The sequence below is a fragment of the Hyperoodon ampullatus genome, assembly GCF_949752795.1.
Source record: "Hyperoodon ampullatus genome assembly, chromosome: 6".
Classification (NCBI taxonomy): Eukaryota; Metazoa; Chordata; class Mammalia; order Artiodactyla; family Ziphiidae; genus Hyperoodon; species Hyperoodon ampullatus.
The window spans coordinates 61,729,401-61,755,306 of record NC_136919.1 but is presented as its reverse complement, the minus strand read 5'-3'; the positions used below and the strand labels follow the sequence as shown (position 1 = coordinate 61,755,306).

The 25,906-nt window shown below is 36.2% G+C and overlaps 1 protein-coding gene across 3 annotated transcripts in view; it reads left to right on the top strand.

The window, feature by feature from the left end:
• The window catches only part of CCDC171 (coiled-coil domain containing 171), a gene marked incomplete at both ends in the record, with an annotated part of 355,055 nt that overhangs the window by 51,113 nt on the left and 278,036 nt on the right, over nucleotides 1–25,906 (top strand). For all 3 annotated transcript variants that reach the window (XM_079707044.1, XM_079707043.1, XM_079707042.1), the window contains 2 exons: nucleotides 7,918–8,064; nucleotides 23,276–23,368. In XM_079707044.1, the coding sequence (XP_079563170.1) occupies nucleotides 7,918–8,064; nucleotides 23,276–23,368 (240 nt within the window). The remainder of the gene's footprint in view (nucleotides 1–7,917; nucleotides 8,065–23,275; nucleotides 23,369–25,906) is intronic.

Below are 25,906 nucleotides of genomic sequence, written 5' to 3'. Positions count from 1 at the left end.
TGGCCATTCTGACCGGTGTGAGGTGATACCTCACTGTAGTTTTGATTTGCATTTCTCTAATGATTAATGATGTTGAGCATCCTTTCATGTGTTTGTTGGCAACCTGTATATCTTGTTTGGAGAAATGTCTATTTAGGTCTTCTGCCCATTTTTTGATTGGGTTGTTCTTTTTTTTTATGATATTGACCTGCATGAGCTGCTTGTATATTTTGGAGATTAATCCTTTGTCAGTTGCTTCGTTTGCAAATATTTTCTCCCATTCTGAGGGTTTTTTCATCATTTTTTTAACATTTTTATTGGAGTATAATTGCTTTACAATGGTGTGTTAGTTTCTGCTTTATACCAAAGTGAATCAGTTATACATATACATAAGTTCCCATATCTCTTCCCTCTTGCGTCTCCCTCCCTCCCACCCTCCCTATCCCACCCCTCTAGGTGGTCACAAAGCACCGAGCTGATCTCCCTATGCTATGCGGCTGCTTCCCACTAGCTATCTATTTTACATTTGGTAGTGTATATATGTCCATGCCACTCTCTCACTTTGTCACACCTTACCCTTCCCCCTCCCCATATCCTCAAGTCCATTCTCTGGTAGGTCTGTGTCTTTGTTCCTGTCTTACCCCTAGGTTCTTCATGACATTTTTTTCCCCTTAAATTCCATATATATGTGTTAGCATACGGTATTTGTCTTTCTCTTTCTGACTTACTTCACTCTGTATGACAGAGTCCATCCACCTCACTAAAAACCCTCAATTTCGTTTCTTTTTATGGCTGAGTAATATTCCATTGTATATATATGCCACATCTTCCTTATCCATTCATCTGATGATGGACACTTAGATTGCTTCCATCTCCTGGCTATTGTAAATAGAGCTGCAATGAACATTTTGGTACATGACTCTTCTTGAATTATTGTTTTCTCAGGGTATATGCCCAATAGTGGGATTGCTGGGTCATATGGTAGTTCTATTTTTAGTTTTTTAAGGAACCTCCATACTGTTCTCCAAAGTGGCTGTACCAATTCACATTCCCACCAGCAGTGCAAGAGTGCTCCCTTTTCTCCACACCCTCTCCAGCATTTATTGTTTGTAGATCTTTGATGATGGCCATTCTGACTGGTGTGAAATGATATCTCATTGTAGTTTTGATTTGCATTTCTCTAATGATTAATGATGTTGAGCATTCTTTCATGTGTTTGTTGGCAGTCTGTATATCTTCTTTGGAGAAATGTCTATATAGGTCTTCTGCCCATTTTTGGATTGGGTTGTTTGTTTTTTTGTTATTGAGCTGCATGAGCTGCTTGTAAATTTTGGAGATTAATCCTTTGTCAGCTGCTTCATTTGCAAATATTTTCTCCCATTCTAAGGGTTGTCTTTTGGTCTTGTTTATGGTTTCCTTTGCTGTGCAAAAGCTTTTAAGTTTCATTATGTCCCATTTGTTTCTTTTTGTATTTATTTCCATTTCTCTAGGAGGTGGGTCCAAAAGGATCTTGCTGTGATTTATGTCATAGAGTGTTCTGCCTGTGTTTTCCTCTAAGAGTTTTATAGTGTCTGGCCTTACATTTAGGTCTTTAATCCATTTTGAGTTTATTTTTGTGTATAGTATTAGGGAGTGTTCTAATTTCATTCTTTCACATGTAGCTGTCCAGTTTTCCCAGCACCACTTATTGAAGAGGCTGTCTTTTCTCCATTATATACTTTTGCCTCCTTTATCAAAATTAGGGTGACCATATGTGCATGGGTTTATCTCTGGGCATTCTATCCTGTTCCATTGGTTTATATTTCTGTTTTTGTGCCAGTACCACACTGTTTTGATTACTGTAGCTTTGTAGTATAGCCTGAAGCCAGGGAGCCTGATTCCTCCAGTTCTGTTCTTCCTTCTCAGGATTGCTTTGGCTATTCAGGGTCTTTTGTGTTTCCATACAAATTGTGAAATTTTTTGTTCTAGTTCTGTGAAAAATGCCATTGGTAGTTTGGTACGGATTGCACTGAATCTGTAGATTGCTTTGGGTACTAGAGTCATTTTCACAATGTTGATTCTTCCAATCCAGGAACATGGTATATCTCTCCATCTGTTTGTATCATCTTTAATTTCTTTCATCAGTGTCTTATAGTTTTCTGCATATAGGTGTTTTGTCTCCTTAGGTAGGTTTATTCCTATGTATTTTGTTCTTTTTGTTGCAGTGGTAAATGGGAGTGTTTCCTTAATTTCTCTTTTCGATTTTTCATCATTAGTTTATAGGAATGCCAGAGATTTCTGTGCATTAATTCTGTATCCTGCTACTCTACCACATTTGCTGGTTAGCTCTAGTAATTTTCTGGTAGCATCTTTAGGATTCTCTATGTATAGTATCACGCCATCTGCAAACAGTTACAGTTTTACTTCTTCTTTTCCGATTTAGCTTCCTGTTATTTCTTTATCTTCTCTGATTACTGTGGCTAAAACTTCCAAAACTATGTTGAATAATAGTGGTGAGAGTGGGCAACCTTATCTTATTCCTGATCTTAGAGGAAATGCTTTCAGTTTTTCACCATTGAGAATGATGTTGGCTGTGGGTTTGTTATATATGGCCTTTGTTATGTTGAGGTAGGTTCCCTCTGTGCCTACTTTCTGGAGAGTTTTTATCATAAATAGGTGTTGAATTTTGTCAAAAGCTTTTTCTGCATCTATTGAGATGATCCTATGGTTTTTCTCCTTCAGTTTGTTAATATGGTGTATCACATTGAATGATTTGCATATATTGAAGAATCCTTGCATTCCTGGGATAAACCCCACTTGATCATGGTGTATAATCCTTTTAATGTGCTGTTGGATTCTGTTTCCTGGTATTTTGCTCAGGATTTTTGCATTTATGTTCATCGGTGTTACTGGCCTGTAGTTTTCTCTTTGTGACATCTTTGTCTGGTTTTGGTATCAGGGTGATGGTGGCTTCGTAGATGAGTTTGGGAGTGCTCCTCCCTCTGCTATATTTTGGAAGAGTTTGAGAAGGATGTATGTTAGCTCTTCTCTAAATGTTTGATAGAATTCACCTGTGAAGCCATCTGGTCCTGGACTTTTGTTTGTTGGAAGATTTTTAATCACAGTTTCAATTTCAGTGCTTGTGATCGGTCTGTTTATATTTTCTGTTTCTTCCTGGTTCAATCTCGGAAGGTTGTGCCTTTCTAAGAATTTGTGCATTTTTTCCAGGTTGTCCATTTTATTGGCATAGAGTTGCTTGTAGTAATCTCTCATGATCCTTTGTATTTCTGCATTGTCAGTTGTGACTTCTCTGTCTTCATTTCTAATTCTGTTCATTTGAGTGTTCTCCCTTATTTTTTTGATGAGTCTGGCTAATGGTTTATCAGTTTTGTTTATCTTCTCAACGAACCAGCTTTTAGCTTTATTGATCTTTGCTATTTTTTTCTTCATTTCTTTTTCATTTATTTCTGATCTTTATGATTTCTTTCCTTCTGCTAACTTTGGGGTTTTTTGTTCTTCTTTCTCTAATATCTTTAGGTGTAAGGTTAGGTTGTTTATTTGAGGTTTTTCTTATTGCTTGAGGTAGGATTGTATTGCTATAAACTTCCCTCTTAAAACTACTTTTGCTGCATCCCATAAGCTTTCGGTCGTCATGTTTTCATTGTCATTTGTGTCTAGGTATTTTTTGATTTCCTCTTTGATTTCTTCAGTGATCTCTTGGTTTTTTAGGAGCATATTTTTTAGCCTCCATGTGTTTGTATTTTATATAGTTTTTTCTCCCCTAATTGATATTTAGTCTCATAGCTTTGTGGTCAGAAAAGATACTTGGTATGATTTCAGTTTTCTCAAATTTACCAAGGCTTGATTTGTCACCCAGGTTATGGTCTATCCTGGAGGATGTTCCATGAGCACTTGAGAAGAAAGTGTATTCTGTTGTTTTGGATGGAATGTTCTATAAATATCAGTTAAGTCCATCTTGTCTAATGTGTCATTTAAAGCTTGTGTTTCCTTATTTATTTTCATTTCAGATGATCTGTCCATTGGTGAAAGTGGGGTGTTAAAGTCCCCCACTATTCTTGTGTTACTGTCGATTTTCCCTTTTAAGGCTGTTAGCATTTGTCTTATGTATTGAGGTGCTCCTATGTTGGGTGCATAAATATTTGCAATTGTTATATCTTTTTCTCGGATTGATTCCTTGATCATTATGTAGTGTCCTTTTTTGTCTCTTATAATAGTCTTTATTTTAAAGTCTATTTTGTCTGATATGAGGACTGCTACTTCAGCTTTCTTTTGATTTCCATTTGCATGGAATATCTTTTTCCATCCCCTCACTTTCAGTCTGTATGTGTCCCTAGGTCTGAAGTGGGTCTCTTGTAGACAGCATATATACAGGTCTTGTTTTTGTATCCATTCAGCCAGTCTGTGTCTTTTGGTGGGAGCAGTTAATCCATTTACATTTAAGGTAATTATTGATATATGTGTTCCTATTACCATTTTCTTCATTGTTTGGGGTTTGTTTTTGTAGGTCTTTTCCTTCTCTTGTGTTTCCTGCCTAGAGAAGTTCCTTTTGCATTTGTTGTGAAGCTGGTTTGGTGGTGCTGAATTCTCTTAACTTTTGCTTGTCGGTAAAGGTTTTAATTTCTCCGTTGAATCTGAATGAGATCCTTGCTGGGTAGAGTAATCTTTGTTGTAGGTTTTTCCTTTTCATCACTTTAAATTTGTCCTGCCACTCCCTTCTGGCTTGCAGAGTTTCTGCTGAAAGATCAGCTGTTAACCTTTTGGGGACACCGTTGTATGTTACTTGTTGCTTTTCCCTTGCTGCTTTTAATATTTTTTCTATGTATTTAATTTTTGATAGTTTGATTAATATGTGTCTTGACGTGTTTCTCGTTGGATTTATCTTGTATGGGACTCTCTGCGCTTCCTGGACTTGGTTAACTATTTCCTTCCTATATTAGGGAACTTTTCAACTATAATCTCTTCAAATATTTTCTCAGTCCCTTTCTTTTTCTCTTCTTCCTCTGGGATCCCTATAATTTGAATGTTGGTACGTTTAATGTTGTCCCAGAGCTCTCTGAGTCTGTCCTCAATTCTTTTCATTTTTTTCCTTTATTCTGCTCTGTGGTAGTTATTTCCACCATTTTATCTTCCAGGTCACTTATCCATTCTTCTGCCTCAGTTATTTCTGCTACTGCTTCCTTCTAGAGAATTTTTAATTTCATTTATTGTGTTATTCATCTTTGTTTGTTTGCTCTTTAGTTCTTCTAGGTCCTTGTTAAATGTTTCTTCTATTTTCTCCAATCTATTTCCAAGATTTTGAATCATCTTTACTATCATTACTCTGAATTCTCTTTCAGGTAGACTGCCTATTTCCTCTTCATTTGTTTGGTCTGGTGGGTTTTTACCTTGTTCCTTCATCTGTTGCATATTTCTCTGTTTTCTCATTTTGTTTACTTGCTGTGTTTGGAGTCTCCTTTTCGCAGGCTGCAGGTTTGTAGTTCCCTTGTTTTTGGTGTCTGCCCCCAGTGGATGAGGTTGGTTGAGTTGCTTGTGTAGGCTTACTGGTGGAGGGGACTGGTGCCTGTGTTCTGGTGGGTGGGGCTGGATCTTCTTTTTCTGGTGGGCAGGACCGCATCTGGTGGTGTGTTTTGGGGTGTCTGTGCCCTTATTATGGTTTTAGGCAGCCTTTCTGGTAATGGGTGGGGTTGTGTTCCTGTCTTGCTAGTTGTTTGGCATAGGGCATCCAGCACTGGAGCTTGCTTGCTGTTGGGTGGAGCTGTGTCTTAGTGTTGAGACTGAGATCTCTGGGAGAGCTGTGATCAATTTATATTACGTGCGGCTGGGAGGTCTGTGGTGGTCCAGTGTCCTGAACTCGGCTCTCCCACCTCAGAGGCTCAGGCCTGACACCAGGCTGGAGCACCACGACCCTGTCAGCCACACGGCTCAGAAGAAAAGGGAGAAAAAAAGAAAGAAAAGAATTTATTAACATAAAAAGAAAAATAATAAAAAAAGAAGATAGCAACCAAACCAATAAACAAATTCACCCATGATAACAAGTGCTAAAAACTAAACTAAGATAAACATGAAAATCAGTAACAAATCAGTTGCAGACAGCAAACCCCAAGTCTACAGTTGCTCTCAAAATCCGCTGCCTCAATTTTGGGATGATTCTTCTATTCAGGTATTCCACAGATTCAGGGTACATCAAGTTGATTGTGGAGATTTAATCCACTGCTCCTGAGGCTGCATGGAGAAACTTCCATTTCTCTTCTTTGTCTGCACAGCTCCTGGGGTTCTGCTTTGGTTTTGGCCCCACCTCTGCATGTAGGTCACTGTCAGTCATCTTTTTCCCACCCAGACAGGAGGGGGTTTAAGCATCAGCTGATTAGGGGGCTCTGGCTCACTCAAGCCGGGGGGAGGGAGGGGACAGTAGTCAGAATTGGAATGTGGGGCAAGCCTGTGGTGGCAGAAGCCAGCGTGACATTGCAACAGCCTGAGGTGTGCTGTGTGTTCTCCCAGGGAAGTTGTCCCTGGATCATGGGACCCTGGCAGTGGCGGTCTGCATAGGCTCCATGGGCGGGTTGTGTGTGTGTGTGGATAGTGACCTGTGCTTGCACACAGCATTCTTCATGGCTGCGTTAGTGTTTCATGCCCGTCTCTGGGGTCCGAGCTGATAGCCATGGCTCATGCCTGTCTCTGGAGCTTGTTTAGGCAGTGCTCTGCCTCCTGTGGGCAGATGGGGATGAATCCCCTCTCCTTGCGCACCCCGAAACAAGGGTCTCTTGCCTCTTCGGCAGGTCCAGACTTTTTCCAGACTCCCTCCTGGCTAGCTGTGGTGCACTATCACCCTCAGGCTGTCTTCATGCAGCCAACCCCAGTCCTCTCCCTCCATCCGACCGAAGCCCGAGCCTCAGCTCCCAGCCCCCACCTGCCCTGGCAGGTGAGCAGACAAGCCTCTCAGGCTGGTGAGTGCTGGTCAGCACAGATCCTCTGTGCGGGAATCTCTCTGCTTTGCCCTCTGCACCCCTGTTGCTGTGCTCTCCTCCGTGACTCCGAAGCTTCTCCCCCACCCACCCCCCGTCTCCGCCAGTGAAGGGGCTTCCTAGTGTGTGGAAACTTTTCCTCCTTCTCAGCTCCCTCCCAGAGGTGCAGGTCTTGTCCCTATTCTTTTGTCTCTGTATTTTCTTTTTTCTTTTGCCCTACCCAGGTACGTGGGGATTTTCTTGCCTTTTGGGAAGTCTGAGGTCTTCTGCCAGCATTCAGTAGGTGTTCTGTAGGAGTTGTTCCACATGTAGATGTTTTTTTTTCTTTTAATTAATTTATTTTATTTATTTATTTTTGCCTGCACTGGGTCTTCATTATACGCATGGGCTTTCTCTAGTTGTGGTGAGCGGGGGCCGCTCCTCGATGCTTTGCGCGGGCTTCTTATTGTGGTGGCTTCTCTTGTTGCAGAGCACAGGCTCTAGGCGCACGGGTTTCAGTAGTTGTGGCATGCAGGCTAACTAGTTGTGGCACGTGAGCTCTAGAGCGCAGGCTCAGTAGTTGTGGCGCACGGGCATAGTTGCTTCGCGGCATGTGGGATCTTCCTGGACCCAGGCTCGAACCCATGTCCCCTGCATTGGCAGGCGGATTTCCAACCACTGCACCACCAGGGAAGCCCTAGATGTATTTTTGATGTATTTGTGGGGAGGAAGGTGGTCTTCACGTCTTACTCCTCCGCCATCTTGAAGGTCCTTCCCTTATTCAGATTTTTTAAGTTGTAAAACTCCAGTAGCACTTTTTAAACACATGTATATTCTGAAACATCGCTAGAGAATATCTTGGCCTCTCTTGCTTATATAAATTAACCTATTATTATGGTTGAAGTACAGGTTTAGTTGCTCACTGTATTTTATAGAATAAATTTTAGTCATTATTGGCTTATAAACTTTATTGATGCAAAAATGAACTATTTTCTAGGAGCAATATAATGCTTTACAAAATATGCACGAGAAAGTAGAAAAATTAGAAGCCAAACACATGGAGAGCTCTGACCTTTTACATCGACAGACAAGTGAATTCAAATTTAGCATTCAACGAGAGGAACGTCTTAGAAAAGAGTTTGAGGTATATTTTCTCATTCTTTTATAGCACATATATGATGGCTAATTAGTAATTTAAGGACAAAGTTTTACTCTGTAATAAAATATAATTTTTGACATTTATATATATTGAATATTGGCTTCCTTGAAAACTTTTGTATTTGAGTAAATTATATTTTGCTCCTAATTAAAAAAAAACTATTCATTTTTAATAATTAATTGTCCTGGAATATTTGGAAAGTTTGAAGGTAATTGTTTATATTACAAGTTTGAGGAAGCAACATAAGAAAAGATATTAAATTCTAATTTTGTAGTTTGAATGCTGTGTACTAGCTGCATAGTATTGTGAAGTGCTTTTCAGGTTAGACTTTATTTTTATTTTTTATTTTTTTATAAATTTATTTTTATTTATATTACTTATTTTTGGCTATGTTGGGTCTTCATTGCTGCATGCGGGCTTTCTCTAGTTGTGGCGAGTAGGGGCTACTCTTCGTTGCGTTGCACGGGCTTCTCATTGTGGTGACTTCTCTTGTTGTGGAGTACAGGCTCTGGGAACATGAGCTTCAGTAGTTGTGGCACGTGGGCTCAGTAATTGTGGCTTGCGAGCTCTAGAGTGCAGGCTCAGTAGCTGTGGTGCATGGGCTTAGTTGCTCTGCAGCAAGTGGGATCTTCCTGGACCAGGGCTTGAACCTGTGTCCCCTGCATTGGCAGGCAGATTCTTAACCACTGTGCCACGAGGGGAGTCCCCAGGTTAGACTTTAGATAGGAAAGGAGCATTAATTTACAAATGAAAAAATATGACTTTTGTGAGTAAATGATACTGATAACCACTTTAAATCTTGAGAGATTACTAATTTATTTGTTAATTTAAAAAAAAATTTTCTTTTGCTTTGTGGGAAATTAAGTATTTCAATAGATAAAGAAGTTTGTCTTAAACATAATTTATAATTCTTATAAGGTAAATAAACATTTATAAAGAGTATTTAATGATAAAATGGTGGAGGTACTCTCATTAAACTCACTTCTGTCAGTTAACACTGTGCTGAGAATTTTACCCAAAGAAATATATAAAAGCAAGAACAGTGATAAAAAATTATAATTTTGGAAAGAAGGGGGTATGATTCTGATTATTTTCAGATGATATGCTAATAACCCTAAATGGTCAAGAAAATCATCTTTGAAATTATTGACACTAGTAAGAACATTCAATAAGGAGGTCAAGAAGAAAATAATATATAGCAATTATGTTTACACTCTAATATACCAGTAATAATCAGAGAATAAGATACTAAAAAAGTTTTTGTCACCATAGTGACAAAAACAGGAATACAGTTAACAACAAATACATTAAAAATTATGAAATTTAGGGCTTCCCTGGTGGCGCAGTGGTTGAGAGTCCGCCTGCCGATGCAGGGGACACGGGTTCGTGCCCCGGTCTGGGAGGATCCCACATGCCGCGGAGCGGCTGGGCCCATGAGCCATGACCGCTGAGCCTGCGCGTCCGGAGCCTGTGCTCCGCAACGGGAGAGGCCACAACAGTGAGAGGCCCGTGTACAGCAAAAAAAAAAAAAAAAAAAAAATTATGAAATTTAACTGAGAGTCTTAAAAGAAAATGGTGAGACATTTTGGGAACCCTTAACAGTGTAAAGTTATGAATCCTCGCTAGATTATATTATGGGTTAAAGCAGTTCCAATCAAAGATTGAGTGGAATTATCTTGGGAAGACAGATTCTAAAGTTCATCCACATGAGGATTTATAAAACATTTTGGTAAGAGTAATGAGTGGGCACTTACTATACCAGAAGTTAGTACAGATTATAAAACTTCAGTAATATATCAATTGTGTTCTTTTGGTTGTATGCAACAGAAACCAACTTTGGTTAACATAAATAGGGAATTCATTGGAAGAATATGGGAATCATATCCACAGAATCACAAGGAATGTTGGGGAATCAACTTAGAAATCATATGAGTCCCAGAGCATCTCCAGAGTTCTTGGTAGCAGAAATGATGGATGAAGCTGAGGTGAATTGGTACCAATAGTTTTTATTCTTTTTGTAACTTTATTCAGGATTCTAATCTGGAAGAGAACATTTGATTGAAAGAGGTAATTTGCCCCAAGTAAATTCCTCTAATTATGCTAAAATTAAAGCCCCCCAAATAAATTCTTATATAGAAATTAGGGTGCTGGTAAAAAAGAAGGGGAAAGATTGTTGAGTGGCCAAAAAGTACAATACCTCTAAGACCAGACTTTCAATGTCAGAATTGAAAGGTCAGTAGTAGACTTGTAGAGTATATCATTTTAAATCAGTAAGGATAGGAAAAATTATTCAGTGAATCGTGTTGAAATGATTGTTTAACTATTTGGGACAAAATAAAATTAGATTCCTATCTTACATTATATTGTAAAATAAATTCCAGTTGGATTAAAAAGAGTGAAATATTAAAAACAATGATAAAATAAGAAGAAAATGTAGTTTAATTTTTTCTGCTCTCTGAGTCATTATGACTTACTACTAATCATAAAAACCAAGGAATAAAATATTTAGGAATGGATTTATAGCTTTGACTAGGAAAGATTAAAGTCATATGTAAGTAAAATCCCCACTTCGAATAAAAGGACAACCAAATGAGAAAAATATTTACAGCAAAGGGTAAATATATTTCTGTCTCTCTAAATCCCCTACTGTTAGATAAGAGAAAGGAGAAGGTCTTTATGAAAAAATCTACCAAGTAAATTAAAGAAGATATGAAAGAATAATTTCAGATGGATAACAAACATAGGAAAAATGCTCCACCTCACCATAATGTAAGAAAGACAGTAACACTCAAAATAATAAGATTAACGAAAATGATAGTACCCAGCACTGGTGAGGGTGCTGTTAAAAATTCTTGTACCATGATGGTGGGTGTGTAAATTTTTAAAACCTTGAAGGAATTCTGTTTGTCTGCTTTATAGAGTCTGTTCTCAGAAAATTATCATGTTCTTCTGGGACTCTCTCCTGTTCTATCTCCTCATTGCTTTCTAGGCATATGGCATAGCTGTCACCCGGGGACTTTTTCATTATCCTCTGTTGGATCTTCAGTTTCTTAGGTCTCTTGCCTTCTTCACTTCATTGGAGTACATAGACTAGTAGCTTCTAAAGAAAGGGTGTATGGGAGCTAAGCTTTATTTGATCTTTCGTATCTGAACATGATTTTTTTTATCAATAAAGTATTAAGGTAGATAGAATTTGGCTGAATATAGAATTTTAGGATGGAATTCTTTCTTTCAGAATTTAAAGGCCTTGCCTCCCTCGTTCCCAGTCTCTTCTGTCGCTGTTGAGAGGCCTGATGTTATTCTTGTTTGTGTTCCCTTGTGGTGACCCTTTTCTCACTCTTCCTCTCTGAAAGCTTTCCTGTTTCTCTATTTTTTTTAAGGCTTTTTTTCTTCCAGTTAGTGAGATATAATCAACATACAGCGCTGTATAAGCTTAAGGTATAGAGCATAATTATTGATTTACATACGTCATGCAGTGATTATGAAAATAAGTTTGGTGAACATCTATCATCTCATATAGATAAAAAATTAAAGAAACAGAAAAAAAACATTTTTTTCTTATGATGAGAACTCTTAGGACTAACTCTTAGCAACTTTCATATATAACATACAGCAGTATTAATTATATATAACATGTTGTACATTGCATCCCTAGTACTTATTTATCTTATAACTGGGAGTTTGTACCTTTCACTGCCTTCATCCAGTTACCCCTCCCCTCACCCCCCTGCCTCTGGTAACCATAAATCTGATATCTTTTTCTATGAGGTTGATTGTTTTTGAAGTATAATTGACCTACAACACTATGTGAGTTCCTATTACACAGCGTAGTGATTTGATATTTCTGCACATTTCAAAATGATCACCGTATAAGTCTGGTTATGATTTGTCACCACACAAAAAATATTACCTAGTTACTGGCTATATTCCCTACCCTATACATGTCATACCTGTGACTCATTTATTTTACAGCTGAGAGTTTGTACCTCTTAATCTCCTTCACATGTATCTTTCTTCCCCTCCCATGCCCTACCCTCTGACAATCACCTGTTTGTTCTCTGTAGCTATAACTGTTTTTGTTTTGTCATGTTTGTTCATTTGTTTTGCATTTTTAGATTCCACATGTAAGTGAAATCATATAGTATTTGTCTTTCTCTGTCTGACTTATTTCACTTAGGTTAATACCCTCTAGGTCCATCCATGTTGCAAATATCAAGATTTCATCCTTTTTATCGATGAGTAATATTGCATTTTATATATATATATATATATATATATATATATATATCTCACATCTTTATCCATTCATTTGTTGGTGGGCACCTAGTTTGCTACCATAGCTTTGCTGTTGTAAATAATGCTGCAGTGAACATAGGGGTGCATATATCTTTTCTAACTAGTGTTTTTGTTTTCTTTGGATAAATACCAAAAAGCAGGATTGCTGGATCATATGGTAGTTCTATTTTTTTATTTTTCTATTTTTAATTTTTTGAGAACTCTCCATACTATTTTCCATAGTGGTTGTACCAGTTTACATTCTCACCCATTGTGCATGAGGGTTCCCTTTTCTTTTTTTTCACTTTTTTTAAATAGAAAACTTTAAATATTAAAAAAGGTAGACAGCATAGTATAATAACCTAATGGTACCCATCACCAGCTTCAAAAATTATTCATTTATGGGTTATCTTGAATCATTCATACCCCTATTCACTTTCCTTCTTCCCATATTATATTGAAACAAATCCCAGGCATCATATCATTTTAACCATAAATATTTCATTGTGATTTCTAAAAAATAAGGGGCCTTTTATTTAGAACCACATTATCAATATCAAACTTAAATTAACAGTAATTACTTAATATAATCAAATATCCAGATATTATTTAAATTTCATATTGCTACATATATGGCATAAAAATGTATGTATGATTACAGTTTGTTTGAATCAGAATCCCTAGTAGGTCTACACATTATAATTGGTTGATATGTCTCTTAAGTCTCTCAATCTATAGGTTCTCCATCTATAGCTTTCTTTTTCCCTTGTATTTGTGAAGACACCAAGCTATTTCTGCTATAGAGTTCCCACTAACTATAAAATTTCAGAACATCAAAGATAAACAATGATTCTTAGTATAGATATTTTTGTGTTCATTGTGCAGCGCATTTGGTGGCCATTTTAGTTAGGAGACTCATGATCTTTATTTTGTGTAATTCTCTTGTGTTATTTCTTCATAATTTCCTGCTCAGGGGTTTTTTATTCTCTCTTTCTTGGGTTTTTAATTGTTCATTTGGTAGACCAACTGGTTGATGTTTTGCTTTTCTTACCTTTTGTTGTCTTTCTCTCTGTATTTTTGTTATTGTTGCTTCGTGGGAGATTTACTTGACTTTTCTAATCTTCTAATTGAATATGTTTTCTTTTTAGTTTCTGAGGGCTCTTGTTCTCTGTACCATTTTTATAGCATCCTGATCCTATATTATGACTACTGTATTCATTTGTTTATTCAGAAAACCTCGAGAGTGTCAGGCGCACTTTTGGGTGTTTGAGGCATAGCAGTGAGCAAAACAAAGCCTCTTCCCTCTTGAAATTGACACTCTTGTCAGGGAGAATCACACATGAAATGAAATAGAATATGATAAGCCCTATGGAGAGGAATAAAGAAGACAAGGGGAGTAATAAATGGTGGGGTGGAATGGTTACCTTCTTGTGTTAGTGGTCAAGGAAGGCTGACTTGATAAGACGGCATTTGAGCAGAGACCTGAAGGAAGAAAAGGATTGAGCCATGTGGCTATCCGGAGGAAGAGATTCTAGGTAGAAGGAATAGAAAGTGTAAAGGCCATGAGATGCGAGTGTGCTTGGAAAGTTTGAGGAATAGCAAGTAGGCCAGTGTGATTGAAATGGATTGAGCAAGAGAGAGACTAGTAGGGTGTAGAGAATGGTAGGCAGATGTTATAGAGTCTTGAAGGTCTTTTGGAGTTCATTGTAAGAACTTTGGCTTTCTTTCTGAGATGGAAAGCCATTGAAAGGTTTTAAGCAGAGGAGTGACATGTCCCCTCTAATTTTTTTTAAAAGCATCATTCTGTATACTCTTTGGAAGACAGATTGTAAGAGGCCATTTAGGAAACTATTAAAGTAATTAGATGAGAGATTATGGTGCTTTAGACCAAAGTAGTGGTAGAGGAGGTAGTCAGATTTGTATGTGTTTTGGAAGATAGAACCAGTAGGATTTTCAGACTTATTGGACATGGCTTGTGAGAGAAAAAGAAAGGGAGTAAAAGATAATGCCAAAGATTTTGGCTTGAGCCTTTGGGGGAATGGCACTGTCATTTACTCAACCTGGCCAAGAATGCAAGTGGAGTAAATTCGGGAGAGATGAGGAGTTTGGTTTTAGAGATGTTAAATTTGACATGCCCATTAGACATCCATGTGGAGATGTTGAGTAGGCAGTTGAATGTAAGTATTGACCTTAGGGAAACCTTACTGTAGAGTGATGAGATGTGCCAAATATTTCATTGGGAAGTGGTGAAATGTTACAGTCCATAGGACTTTTCTCTTTGTTTCTACAAGGAGTGACCTGCTAGTTTCCTCTTTGGTGGTTATTAAATGGAAGAAGGAAATGGAGGAAAAATCTGTGTTTCATACTATTCACTATACAGAATTTCCCCTGGCTTCAGTCTTGTACACCAACCCCCCTACCCCTGCTCTGCCCACCCCATGTATCTCTATGTCCAACCTTGGCTTCAGATTGACATTTTCCAGATAATAAACCTCCAGTTTGTGTTTGTGTGGTGGTTAGGGAGGGGTAGTTGTAGGCTAATTAGGGTGGAGGTGGATGCCTGGAGGTTAAACTCTTCATACTGATGATTTAAAAAAACCCCAAACTTTATTGAGATATAATTTGCATGCTACAAATTCACCCATTTATAGGGTACAATTCAGTAGTTCTTAGTATATTCACAGAGTTGTACAGCTATCACTACAGTCGATTGGAGCATGTTTTCATCACCTCAGTAAGAAACCCCACACCCATTAGCTATCACTCTCCTCTTTCCCCATCCCTCTCATCCCTAAAAAAACATTAATTTACTTCTGCTTCTATATATTTGCGTGTTCTGAACATTTCATATTAGTGGAGTCATGCAATATGTGGTCTTTGGTGTTTTTTTTCACATAGTAGGATGTTTTTAGGATTCATCCATGTTGTATCATGTATCAACACTTCATTCCTCTTTATTACTAAATAATCTCCCATTGTATTATATACCACATTTTGTATATCCATTCATCAGTTGATAGACATTTATGCTGTTTTCACTTTTTGGCTATCGTGAATAATGCCTCCATGAACATTTGTGTACAAGTTTTTTTTTTTTTTTTTTTTTTTTTTTGCGATATGCGGGCCTCTCACTGTTGTGGCCTCTCCTGTTGCGGAGCACAGGCTCCGGACGCGCAGGCTCAGCGGCCATGGCTCACGGGCCTAGCCGCTCCGCGGCATGCGGGATCTTCCTGGACCGGGGCACGAACCCGTGTCCCCTGCATCGGCAGGCGGACTCTTAACCACTGCACCACCAGGGAAGCCCCGTGTACAAGTTTTTGTGTGGACATGTTTTCAGTTCCACCTAGGAGTGGGCATGCTAGGTGACATGATATCTCTATGTTTAACTTTTTGAGGGGCTGTCGGACTGTTTTGCACAGTGGAGGCACCATTTTACATTCCCAGCAGCAATGCATGAGGGTTCCAGTGTCTTCAGATCCTCACCAACACTTGTTATTTTTAGTCTTTCTAATTATAACCACTTTAGTGGGTGTATAATGGTATCTCGTGGTTTTGCTTTGCATTTCTCTGTTGTCTGATGATGCTGAATATCATTTCATGTGCTTATTGGCCATTTGTATATCGTTGGAGAAATAGGTGTTCAGATCCATTATATGTTTTTAATGGGTTCTTTGTGCTATATGATTGTCAGATGTTTTAATAGGGAAAACGGGATGTGGAGTGTATAGGAACTCTCAATAATAATGCCAGATTATGAACTTGAACTTGGCAAAGATAAATTACTCATACACTTACCACACATGGTCTAATTTTATATGAGGTTAGAGAAAGAAATTTAAAAATGAGATTATATTCCAAGTAGTATTTTAGCTTATTTGTCATTTGTGCTGAACATTTTTTCAGGCCAGAAAATTCAGGAACGCATCATCATATTTTATATCATCATTTTTAATATCATGTAGTTTGTGGATGGCCTATTAGAAAAGGATTAGAATAAAGTTCTGAATATACTTAGAATTTAAAAAGATCATTTAGAAGACACTTTAGGATGCTATAAAACGCTATGATCATCACTAAAAACATTTTAATTGCCTTATAGGTATGAAGAAGTGCTAGGTAACAGTGATTTTTGTTGGTAAGATTCTTGATAAGTCACTTTTGACTCAATTGAGGTAGTGTCTAATGCCTAAACTTTAGGATTTGTTTCTGGATAACTCCGTATTGATTTTTTTTTCTTGTAAAATACTTACTTGCCCCAATTTCTTTTTTTTAAATTGATTAATGTTGTAAATATAAAATTGTTTTAGACTAGTTTTATATTGAGTTTTTTCTTAGCTACTCTGTAAATACTTTTGATAATACCAGGTCTCTGCTTTGGGGGAATTTGAAGCTTTGAGGGTGTCCAGAGAGTCTATTTTTATTCTATTTATAAGAATTTTCTAAGTGGACAAGTATAGTCCTGTGACTTATCTACAATTCTTCATGTTTAGACACCTTACAAATTTTTGTTTTATATTTAAGTGAATGTATTTTGTATTGGCTCTTTGACCAGATGATGACATAATGAAGGAGAAGTTAAATTCCTAGAAAGCAGTTTATGTAGTTTTACATTCAGTTGTGGAGACATTAAGTACTAGTAATTCTAGGTACTTATAATCATCATTGGTATTTTTAAAAAAGGATTAATATAAAATAAAATAATAATAAAGAGGAAAATTGTTAAAATTTTAATTTAGTAGAACACATTATTAAATGTCAGTAATATCAGACTAAAGCAACTAATAGACGTTTAGCCTAATAAATGTTTTAAATTTTAATGAAGCTTCCACAGTTACATTTCGTGAAGAGGTGATTTCTTTTTTTTTTTCATTTTGAATTCTAATCATTCAAATGTCTTTTATTGAATATCAAAGCAATAATGATATTTAAGAAAAGTAATCAACTATTAATCTGTCAGATTCCAGATAATTTTCTATATCCCTATAGGTAGGAACAATACACTTCAGTGGTTCAGCTTTTTTTTTTTTTTCTATCTGCCTTTCTTTTTTTTTTATTTTATTTATTTTTATTTTTATTTTTTGCTTTATAACAAATTTAATCAGTTATACATATACATATGTTCCCATATCCCCTCCCTTTTGCGTCTCCCTCCCGCCCTCCCTATCCCACCCCTCCAGGCGGTCACAAAGCACCAAGCTGATCTCCCTGTGCTATGCGGCTGCTTCCCACTAGCTATCTACCTTACGTTTGGTAGTGTATATATGTCCATGCCCCTCTTTCACTTTGTCCCAGCTTACCCTTCCCCCTCCCCATATCCTCAAGTCCATTCTCTAGTAGGTCTGTGTCTTTATTCCTGTCTTACCCCTATGTTCTTCATGACATTTTTTTTCTTAAATTCCATATATATGTGTCAGCATACAGTATTTGTCTTTCTGTTTCTGACTTACTTCACTCTGTATGACAGACTCTAGGTCCATCCACCTCATTACAAATAGCTCAATTTCGTTTCTTTTTATGGCTGAGTAATATTCTATTGTATATATGTGCCACATGAGGTGATTTCTTTATGTGCCTGGGCCAAAGAAGTTTATATGTGTGTGTGTGTGTGTATAAAAATTTTTAAAAATCTGATATGCTATAGACTATTGTGTGGCTTAATTATCTTAACATGGAGCAATGTTTTCTTAGATTAAAAAAGTAACAGATTCCCAATCCAATTTTCTAAATGTGGTGCTGGATACCAGAGAACCAAGGGAAAAGTGAACTGGAAAAAGAAATATCCGTGGCTTTTATAAACCTCTTTACAAATAGGGGAGGTTTTTTTTCTTTTTTAATCATGGGAAATAAGTTTAACTCAATAAGAAAAGAGAAAAGAGAAGATGCAAACCTAATTCTGAGTGAACTGAAGAATCTCGTGAAGATTACAGTGGAGAGAGAGCAGTCTTTGCAAATAAATTCTGAATTGCTTCTGTCAGTCATATTCTATTTATGGTAACATAAAGAAGGGTAGAGTGTAGTTTTTTACTTACACATATACCATACTCAAGTGAAAAAGGAAAAGAAAAATGATTCTCACCTTTTGTATTGTCTGTGAAGCAACCTCATATGAATCATCTTTTTAAAGCCATCATGTGTTTGTAGGAATGATTTTTAAACACCTGTTTGTGTTGATTACCAACTATAAAAGGTAAATAATGAAATCACCTGGGTTATACTATTGTGCTTATAAGTCTTACACATTTTTGTATTTATGTTCATAATGGATTTTAAAACTGGAAGTTCATTAAAAATTTTGTTAAATACTGAAGTTTTTACTGCTAGAAAAGGTAAAGATGACTTTAAAGATGCTAAATTAATTTATTACCATGCCAAACAGAATTTGTGGCTTGTAAATTCTGTTCCTTAGAGATTCTGACTCTCTAAGATATTTATTTTGGTAACAAAAAATACTTTGAGATCTTCAGTTTAAGAGCTCCAAGTATAGTAACTACTCTTGTTTTCTCCCACACAGGGAATAAGGATTGTAGTTAATTGTCATTAATTGTTAACACACACTTAATATATTATTTACAACCACTAAAATATAATACATATACTTACCACTAAAATAACCATTATAGAATTAATCAGTCCCTTAGAATCATCTTTTTGAAGATGGCTTATTACTATATTGGTTACTTGTAAGAGTTTTCATTAATGGGAAATATCAGGTGATAAAATCTGGAACAATAGTTAAATAAACAACCACTTCCTATTTATACAGCTATTGATATTCTGGGGTAAACTTTGTACAACTGTTTTGGAAACAGTACTATCTAACACACTACCGAGAAGTCTCTGATTGGTAGGTACTTGTGTGATATTTCCTCCCTTGTTTTTCTTGATGTCCATTTTAGTGGGCTAAATTTCATATATCAAGGTTTTTCTGCTTGACTAATCCCTTTAAGTTCATGTATATCCTCTGGGCTGGGCATATTCTGTTTGAGGAGGTAAGAATGTAGTAGGAGCTGTTTTTGCCCAGTGTCTCAGCAAATTCCTTGAACACATATGTTTTCATAATTTTTGTGAAACTTTGGAACAGGCCCATGGAAGCCATGGGAGCAGATGTGGTGTGGAGAACAAATGTGGTCTGGATGTGTTTTGTTAGTTCTGCTTGTGAATTGGAGTTGGCGGCTCATGCCCTGTGTTATGATAAAATAATGTTTTCTATGCTACCCTCTTCAAAGAATGAACACTCACTTTTCTTAAGTGGAGTAGACTGTCTAATTGGGCTTACTGTGATTTAGTGAGATACAAATCATAAAATAAAAAAAATTGGGTACAATGAACACAGAATTTACTGGAATAAAAATTAAAAAATTTGGGTACAATGAACACAGAATTTACTGGAATAAAAATCTCTTGGCAGTATATTGCAGTCAGAAAGGACGTGACATCCAGCTAATAAATGATAAAATATGTGACCATTTTGTGTCACATAACTCTGATGTTCATAGTATTAGGGAACAGACAGTATATAGTGTAATCCTTGTACTACAGGCAAATTTATATATAGTTAAATTGGCCGGGGGTATATATGAATTTGTGTTGGATTTTGTACTTTAATCTGAATTCTCTTATGCTTTCCGCTCTTGCTGTGTTGATTATATTAGGATTGGAGATAATGATAGTTGTACTAGTTCTCTTAGTTGATATTGGAGAAAAATACTTGTGAACAGCAAGTTGATGTTCCTCTAGCACCCTCTGCTGGAGATAAGAATTAATTCAGCAGACTAGAAAATTTTTAAAAAGTATTTATTAGGAGGGCTTTAATTATGTCAACAAAACGCACTCTTGGAAGAAATTTGTTTAAATATGTGAAGATTATTTTTGCTGTCCTTACTGATTAATTTATTGTTTTAATAATAATAAACAGTTTATCGATTTGTTTTCTTCTGGACATTTCATTTAAAACAGGAAGGTATGGAAATAAAGGTGGGATCTCTGGTTTATTATTTCAACCCGTATGATTTTGGTTTAGGCAGAAAAAAAGTCTTCGTGACTTTTGGAGTGAAATCAGATTAATTGATTAATATGACAACATGTACATGAAAAATGAAAACTTGCCTCTTTTATCATGGAACCACTGAATATTCTGTATTTTAATAAAATATAACACTTATTTTGATAAAACTATGTAAATGCCTTTTGGAATATGAAAGAATATATTAACATTATTAGACTGGTTTCTTCTGTTTGCCCTTTATTATCTTTTTGCCTGTTTTGATCCTTTATTCTCAATGTCTGTGAGTTATTTCCTTGACACTGGTTAGACTTCTTCTGACTTGCAGAACCTAACACAAGGATTTTTAATATTGAGAAAGTTGACTTTAGTTCTTCAAGGACAGGAACTTCATCTTGTGGCATTACATTTAAAAAAATTTTTTTTTTTTTACTAGTATTGGCCCTAGGGTAATACTCATTTTAATCTGGCTAACCATTAAGAATTTTTCTGATCTAGTATGTATCATGCTTCATACCTACAACCAGTGGGGATCCCTTGTTCTAGGATTCAAAGTCAGCATTGAGAGGAACTTTTAAACAGAAATGAAGAAGCTTGACATAGGTGGCGATCACTTCTTTGAAATGTCATTGGTTCCTACACTTAGGGATTCTTTTTATTTTTTATTGAGATATACTTCACATATTATTGAATACACTTTTTTTTTTTTTTTTTGCGGTACGCGGGCCTCTCAGTGTTGTGGCCTCTCCTGTTGCGGAGCACAGGCTCCGGACGCGCAGGCTCAGCGGCAATGGCTCACGGGCCCAGCCGCTCCGCGGCATGTGGGATCTTCCTGGACCGGGGCACGAACCCGTGTCCCCTGCATTGGCAGGCGAACTCTCAACCACTGCGCCACCAGGGAAGCCCTGAATACACTCTTTTAAAGTATGCAGTTCAGGGTTATGAAACCATTGCCACTATCTGATTCTGGAACATTCTTATCACCCCAATAAGAAACTTTATGCCCATTAGCAGTCAGTGCTCATTCCTTCCTTCCCCTGTCCCCAGCTATTGGAAACCACTCAGACACTTTCTGTCTCTATGGATTTGCCTATTCTGGCCATTTCGTATAAATGAAGTCATTTAATATGTGGTCTTTTGTGTCTGGTATCTTTCGCTTAACATATATTTTCAAGGTTAATCTATGTTGTGGCATGTGTTGGTACTTAATTCCTTTTTATGGCTGAATAATATTCCATTGTATGGATATACCACATTTTGTTTATCCATTCATCAGTTGATGGGCACTTGGGTTTTTTTCACCTTTTTTGTGTTTATGCTCTGCACTGTAGCAGACATTATAGGAATATGTTTTGCTCAAGGAAAAGTGTAGTCATTTCTTACTTATCCACAGACCACTTGATTAGTTTTTGGATTATCCTATTTTTATTTATGCCCCTTCTGGTTGTGATACATTACCATCTCTGTCTGTATGCAAAAAAGAAATGGCAGGAGAAAAGAGGAAAAATCAACTTAATCAAGCCGAGCATTTAAAAAAACCTTTCGCTAAGGCTAAATGACAGAATAAGTATAACGAATAGAAACATTTCTTGCCCAAATTTTATCTAAGAAAGGAAATTAAATTACTATTGTCTTTCTCTTTCACTGATGAACTATCTATATTTGACAGACAGGACTCTAGGTGTGGCGGGGCTGACTCCAGCTTGAAAAACTAATAAATTAGACTTTGTCGTAACAAAAACTTTTGCTATATGAAAGACACTAACATTAAGTGAATGAAAAGACAAGCTGTAGACAATATTTGGGAGTAAATATTTGCAAATCACATACCCAACAAATGACTTTTATCCAGATTATATAATGAATTTTCAAGATTCAATAATAAGAAAACAAACAGCCCAATTAAAAAATGAGAAAAAGATTTAAGCAGAAACTTCACCAGAAAAGATATACAGATAGTAAATAAATACCTGAAAAGATGCTCAATGTCATTTGTTATTAGGAAAATGAAAATGGAAACTAAAATGAGATACCATTACATTCCTATTTGAATGTCTAACCCTTGCCCCCAAATAACCCAAAAGATTACCATGCCAAGTGTTGGTGAAGATGTATGAAATTGGAAACAATCTGTGAAACAGTTTGTCAGTTTCATAAAACATTAAACATATGCCTACCATCTGACCCAGTCATTCTGTCCTTCACTATTTATCCTAGAGAAATGAAAGTGTATGTCCATACAAAGATTTATACACAATTGCTCATAGAAGATTCCTTTGTATAGCCCTAATATATAGCCCTATATATATTCCTTTGTATAGCATCCAATTCAAATGTCCATCAGTAGGTGAACTGATAAACCGATTGCGGTGTATCAACACAGTGGAACACTTTAACAGTAAAAAGTGAACTATTGGTATGTGCAACCACATGGATGAAACTCAAAATAATTTTGTGGGGAGAAAGAAGCCAGGCAATAAATAGTATGCACTGTGTGATTCAATTTATATTGAATTCTGGAAAACAGGAAATGATCTATAGTGACAAAAAAGCAGATCAGTGTTTACTTGGGGGTTAGGGGTGGGGTGGTGAGGACTGGATGAAGGGGTTACCAAGGGACACAAGGAATCTTCTGGGGTAACGGAAATATTTGTCTGTCTTGATTATGGCAATGATTTCGTGGGTGTATATATACAAAACTTACCAAGTTATACAATTTCAATATGTGTAATTTATTACATGTAAAGTATAACTGAAAGAAAACAAGCTCTGGAGCATTCTTCCTGAGCATGATTTTTTTAACATGACTTTTATACTCTTGCAAATGAAAAAATGAGGCTATAGTCATCCAAAGTGTTAATTACAATATAGTGGCCTATATTCAATTTAAATTCCAATGTTTAAACTTAATGTTTTCAGGCAACTACTCTAAGAGTGAGGAAATTAGAAGAAGATATTGAAGCAGAGAAAGCAGCACATTTGGAATCGAAATTTAATTCTGAAATTATTCAGGTAAAATGTGAACAGCATTTTTTTTTATGGATTTTATTAAGCTGGGAGAAACAGCATTATGTTCAGAGAACTAAGGTGTGCGTTTAGAATAGGTAGCATGTTGTTAAGACATGCATTATTCTATTTACTATAATGATATAGTTGAAGATAGTCTTTACTCTGTTAGAGAGGAGCTGGCACACTACACCCCACAGGCTGAATCTCACCCACTGAGCGTGCTTATGAAGTTTTATCTTGTCCGTGGTGGCTTTTGTGCTACCTTGGCAAAGTGGAGTAGATGCGACAGAGACCTCACGTTCTGCAAAGTCCAATGTGTTTGCCATCTGGCGCGTTACAGGAAGATCTGCTGATCAGAGTGTTCTTTTATCAACAACCTTGGGATGAATTTCTTTCTGAAAACATTTAAAAATATGCACCTTCATTGATTGAGTGCATATCCTGTGCATATCACCTGTCACTATATTAAGAGCTGAAGGCATAAAGGTGAATGAGTTCCTTTTGGGACTCAAACATTCCATTACCAGAGATACTGTGTACCTATATGTTGATGTATAGGTAGAAATATTAAATACTAAAGTACTATGGGAGCATAATAAAGAGAAGGCTTAAATCTGGGAGGGGAACTGAATGAAGGCATCCTAAGGAAAGTGTCCTTTTCCCTAGGGCTTAGAGAATGAGAAGGAACTTCTAAGATTAGCAAAGGCATTTTAACTGGGGATTGGCAAACTACTGTCGTGGACCAAGTCAGACCCTCAACCTTTGTTGTAAATAGTTTTACCTAAAGTTCCATAAGTCTAAGTCCATAATTTAATTTGGTTTTTTAAAAGAGACTTAGACTTTTCCCCTATATTAAAAATTAATTAATAGAATTTGCAGAGTTTTATTTTATTATTTAAACAGGTCTTAATTAGGATGCAACTAACTTTGTGAGAATTTTAAAATAATTGTTTTTTACTTTTATCTTTAATGAAATGCCTTTTACCTGCAAAATTCTCAGACCCATGTATTTTTTTTAAACATCTTTATTAGAGTATAATTGCTTTACAATTGTGTGTCAATTTCTGCTTTATAACAAAGTGAATCAGTTATACATATACATATGTCCCCATATCTCTTCCCTCTTGCATCTCCCTCCCTCCCACCCTCCCTATCCCACCCCTCTAGGTGGTCAGACCCATGTATTTGAGGGCATCTATATGTAAAGCAAATTTGTGTAAGTTAAGCTTTTTTTTTTTTTAGAAAAAAATGATTGGATTACCCAAAATGGCATTAATAAGCAATAAGGCTGAAGTTTTAAATTCATGCAAGAAGTAGAATTCAAAATTAAGTTTTTCATTGTAGTTATATCACTGGGAATATATAGTTAATAGGTATAAAAATGAAAATTGTTAACATGTATATTTTTTACTCGTATAATTAAAAATTAATATTTGATACCCAACTTAGTACTATAACTTAGGAAAAAAGCAGAAGTGTGTATTTGAATCATATATCTATAAATATTGACAAGTATTTTTAGTGAGGTACACCCAGTAAACTTCAGTTTCAGACTAGTTTAAAAGCAAATGAGACTACTGAGTTGTAATTAATCACCATCTTACTATAAATGGTAGTTAAAAATATGTTTGAAGTATTCTGTTATTAAATTTGTTTGGATGCTATGTCATAAAAATGAGAAAGTAGATTCAGAAGAGTGACTTGGAATTGTTTAAGTCTATTTTTGTTTCAGATGGATTGGTTTATCATTTGTGATTGAATGTGCATAGTTTCTGAAAGAGCATACATATCTACATTCTGAAAGAATGTAGATAGAAGAAAATGTTTCCTGGACTTATTAATTTTTACTTGTACACCGGGTTTAGACATAATAACAACAAAGAAAAATAAAGTTTAAAAGACCAAATTTGAAAATGTATGAAGTTGTATCTACATATCTATTCTACTTCCTTACTTTAGTGTAAGAGAATAAGTGTTTCAATTAATCCAAAGTAGTTTTGGATAATTAGAAATAATTCTGGTGATTACTATTTGTATGGATTAGTTTATGAAACATTTTCATATTTCCTACGCTTCATTTTTTGGTGAGTTCATTTTTCCTAACTCAGGTTATGTTTTGCCATCCCTGGGAAGCTTGTGTCACCCAGAGTTCATAGCTTTTTTCTGATTTCATGGCCCTTTGGGCCTGCTTTTGTGGCAGGAAGCACTTGCCTATATTCTCTTATGGTCTGTCCTTTCCTAACAAGAGCTGAGACTGTGTATTTTCATGATGATTGTATATACCGTGAGCACTAGCTCATTGCCTGGCACATATTAAGTGCCTAATAAATATTTATCTAAACACTTATTAAATAGTTATTATATATTTACATTTAATGTTAAATACATATTAATATTAAATAAATGTTGTCTCATTAGATCTTTGTAGCCACCCTGTAGAGTCTGTATATTATTATTATTATTGTTTTGTTAGTATTTACTGTTTACAGATGAGGAACCTCAGGCTTTTGGAGTTTAATATGCCCAAGGGCATATAAGTTG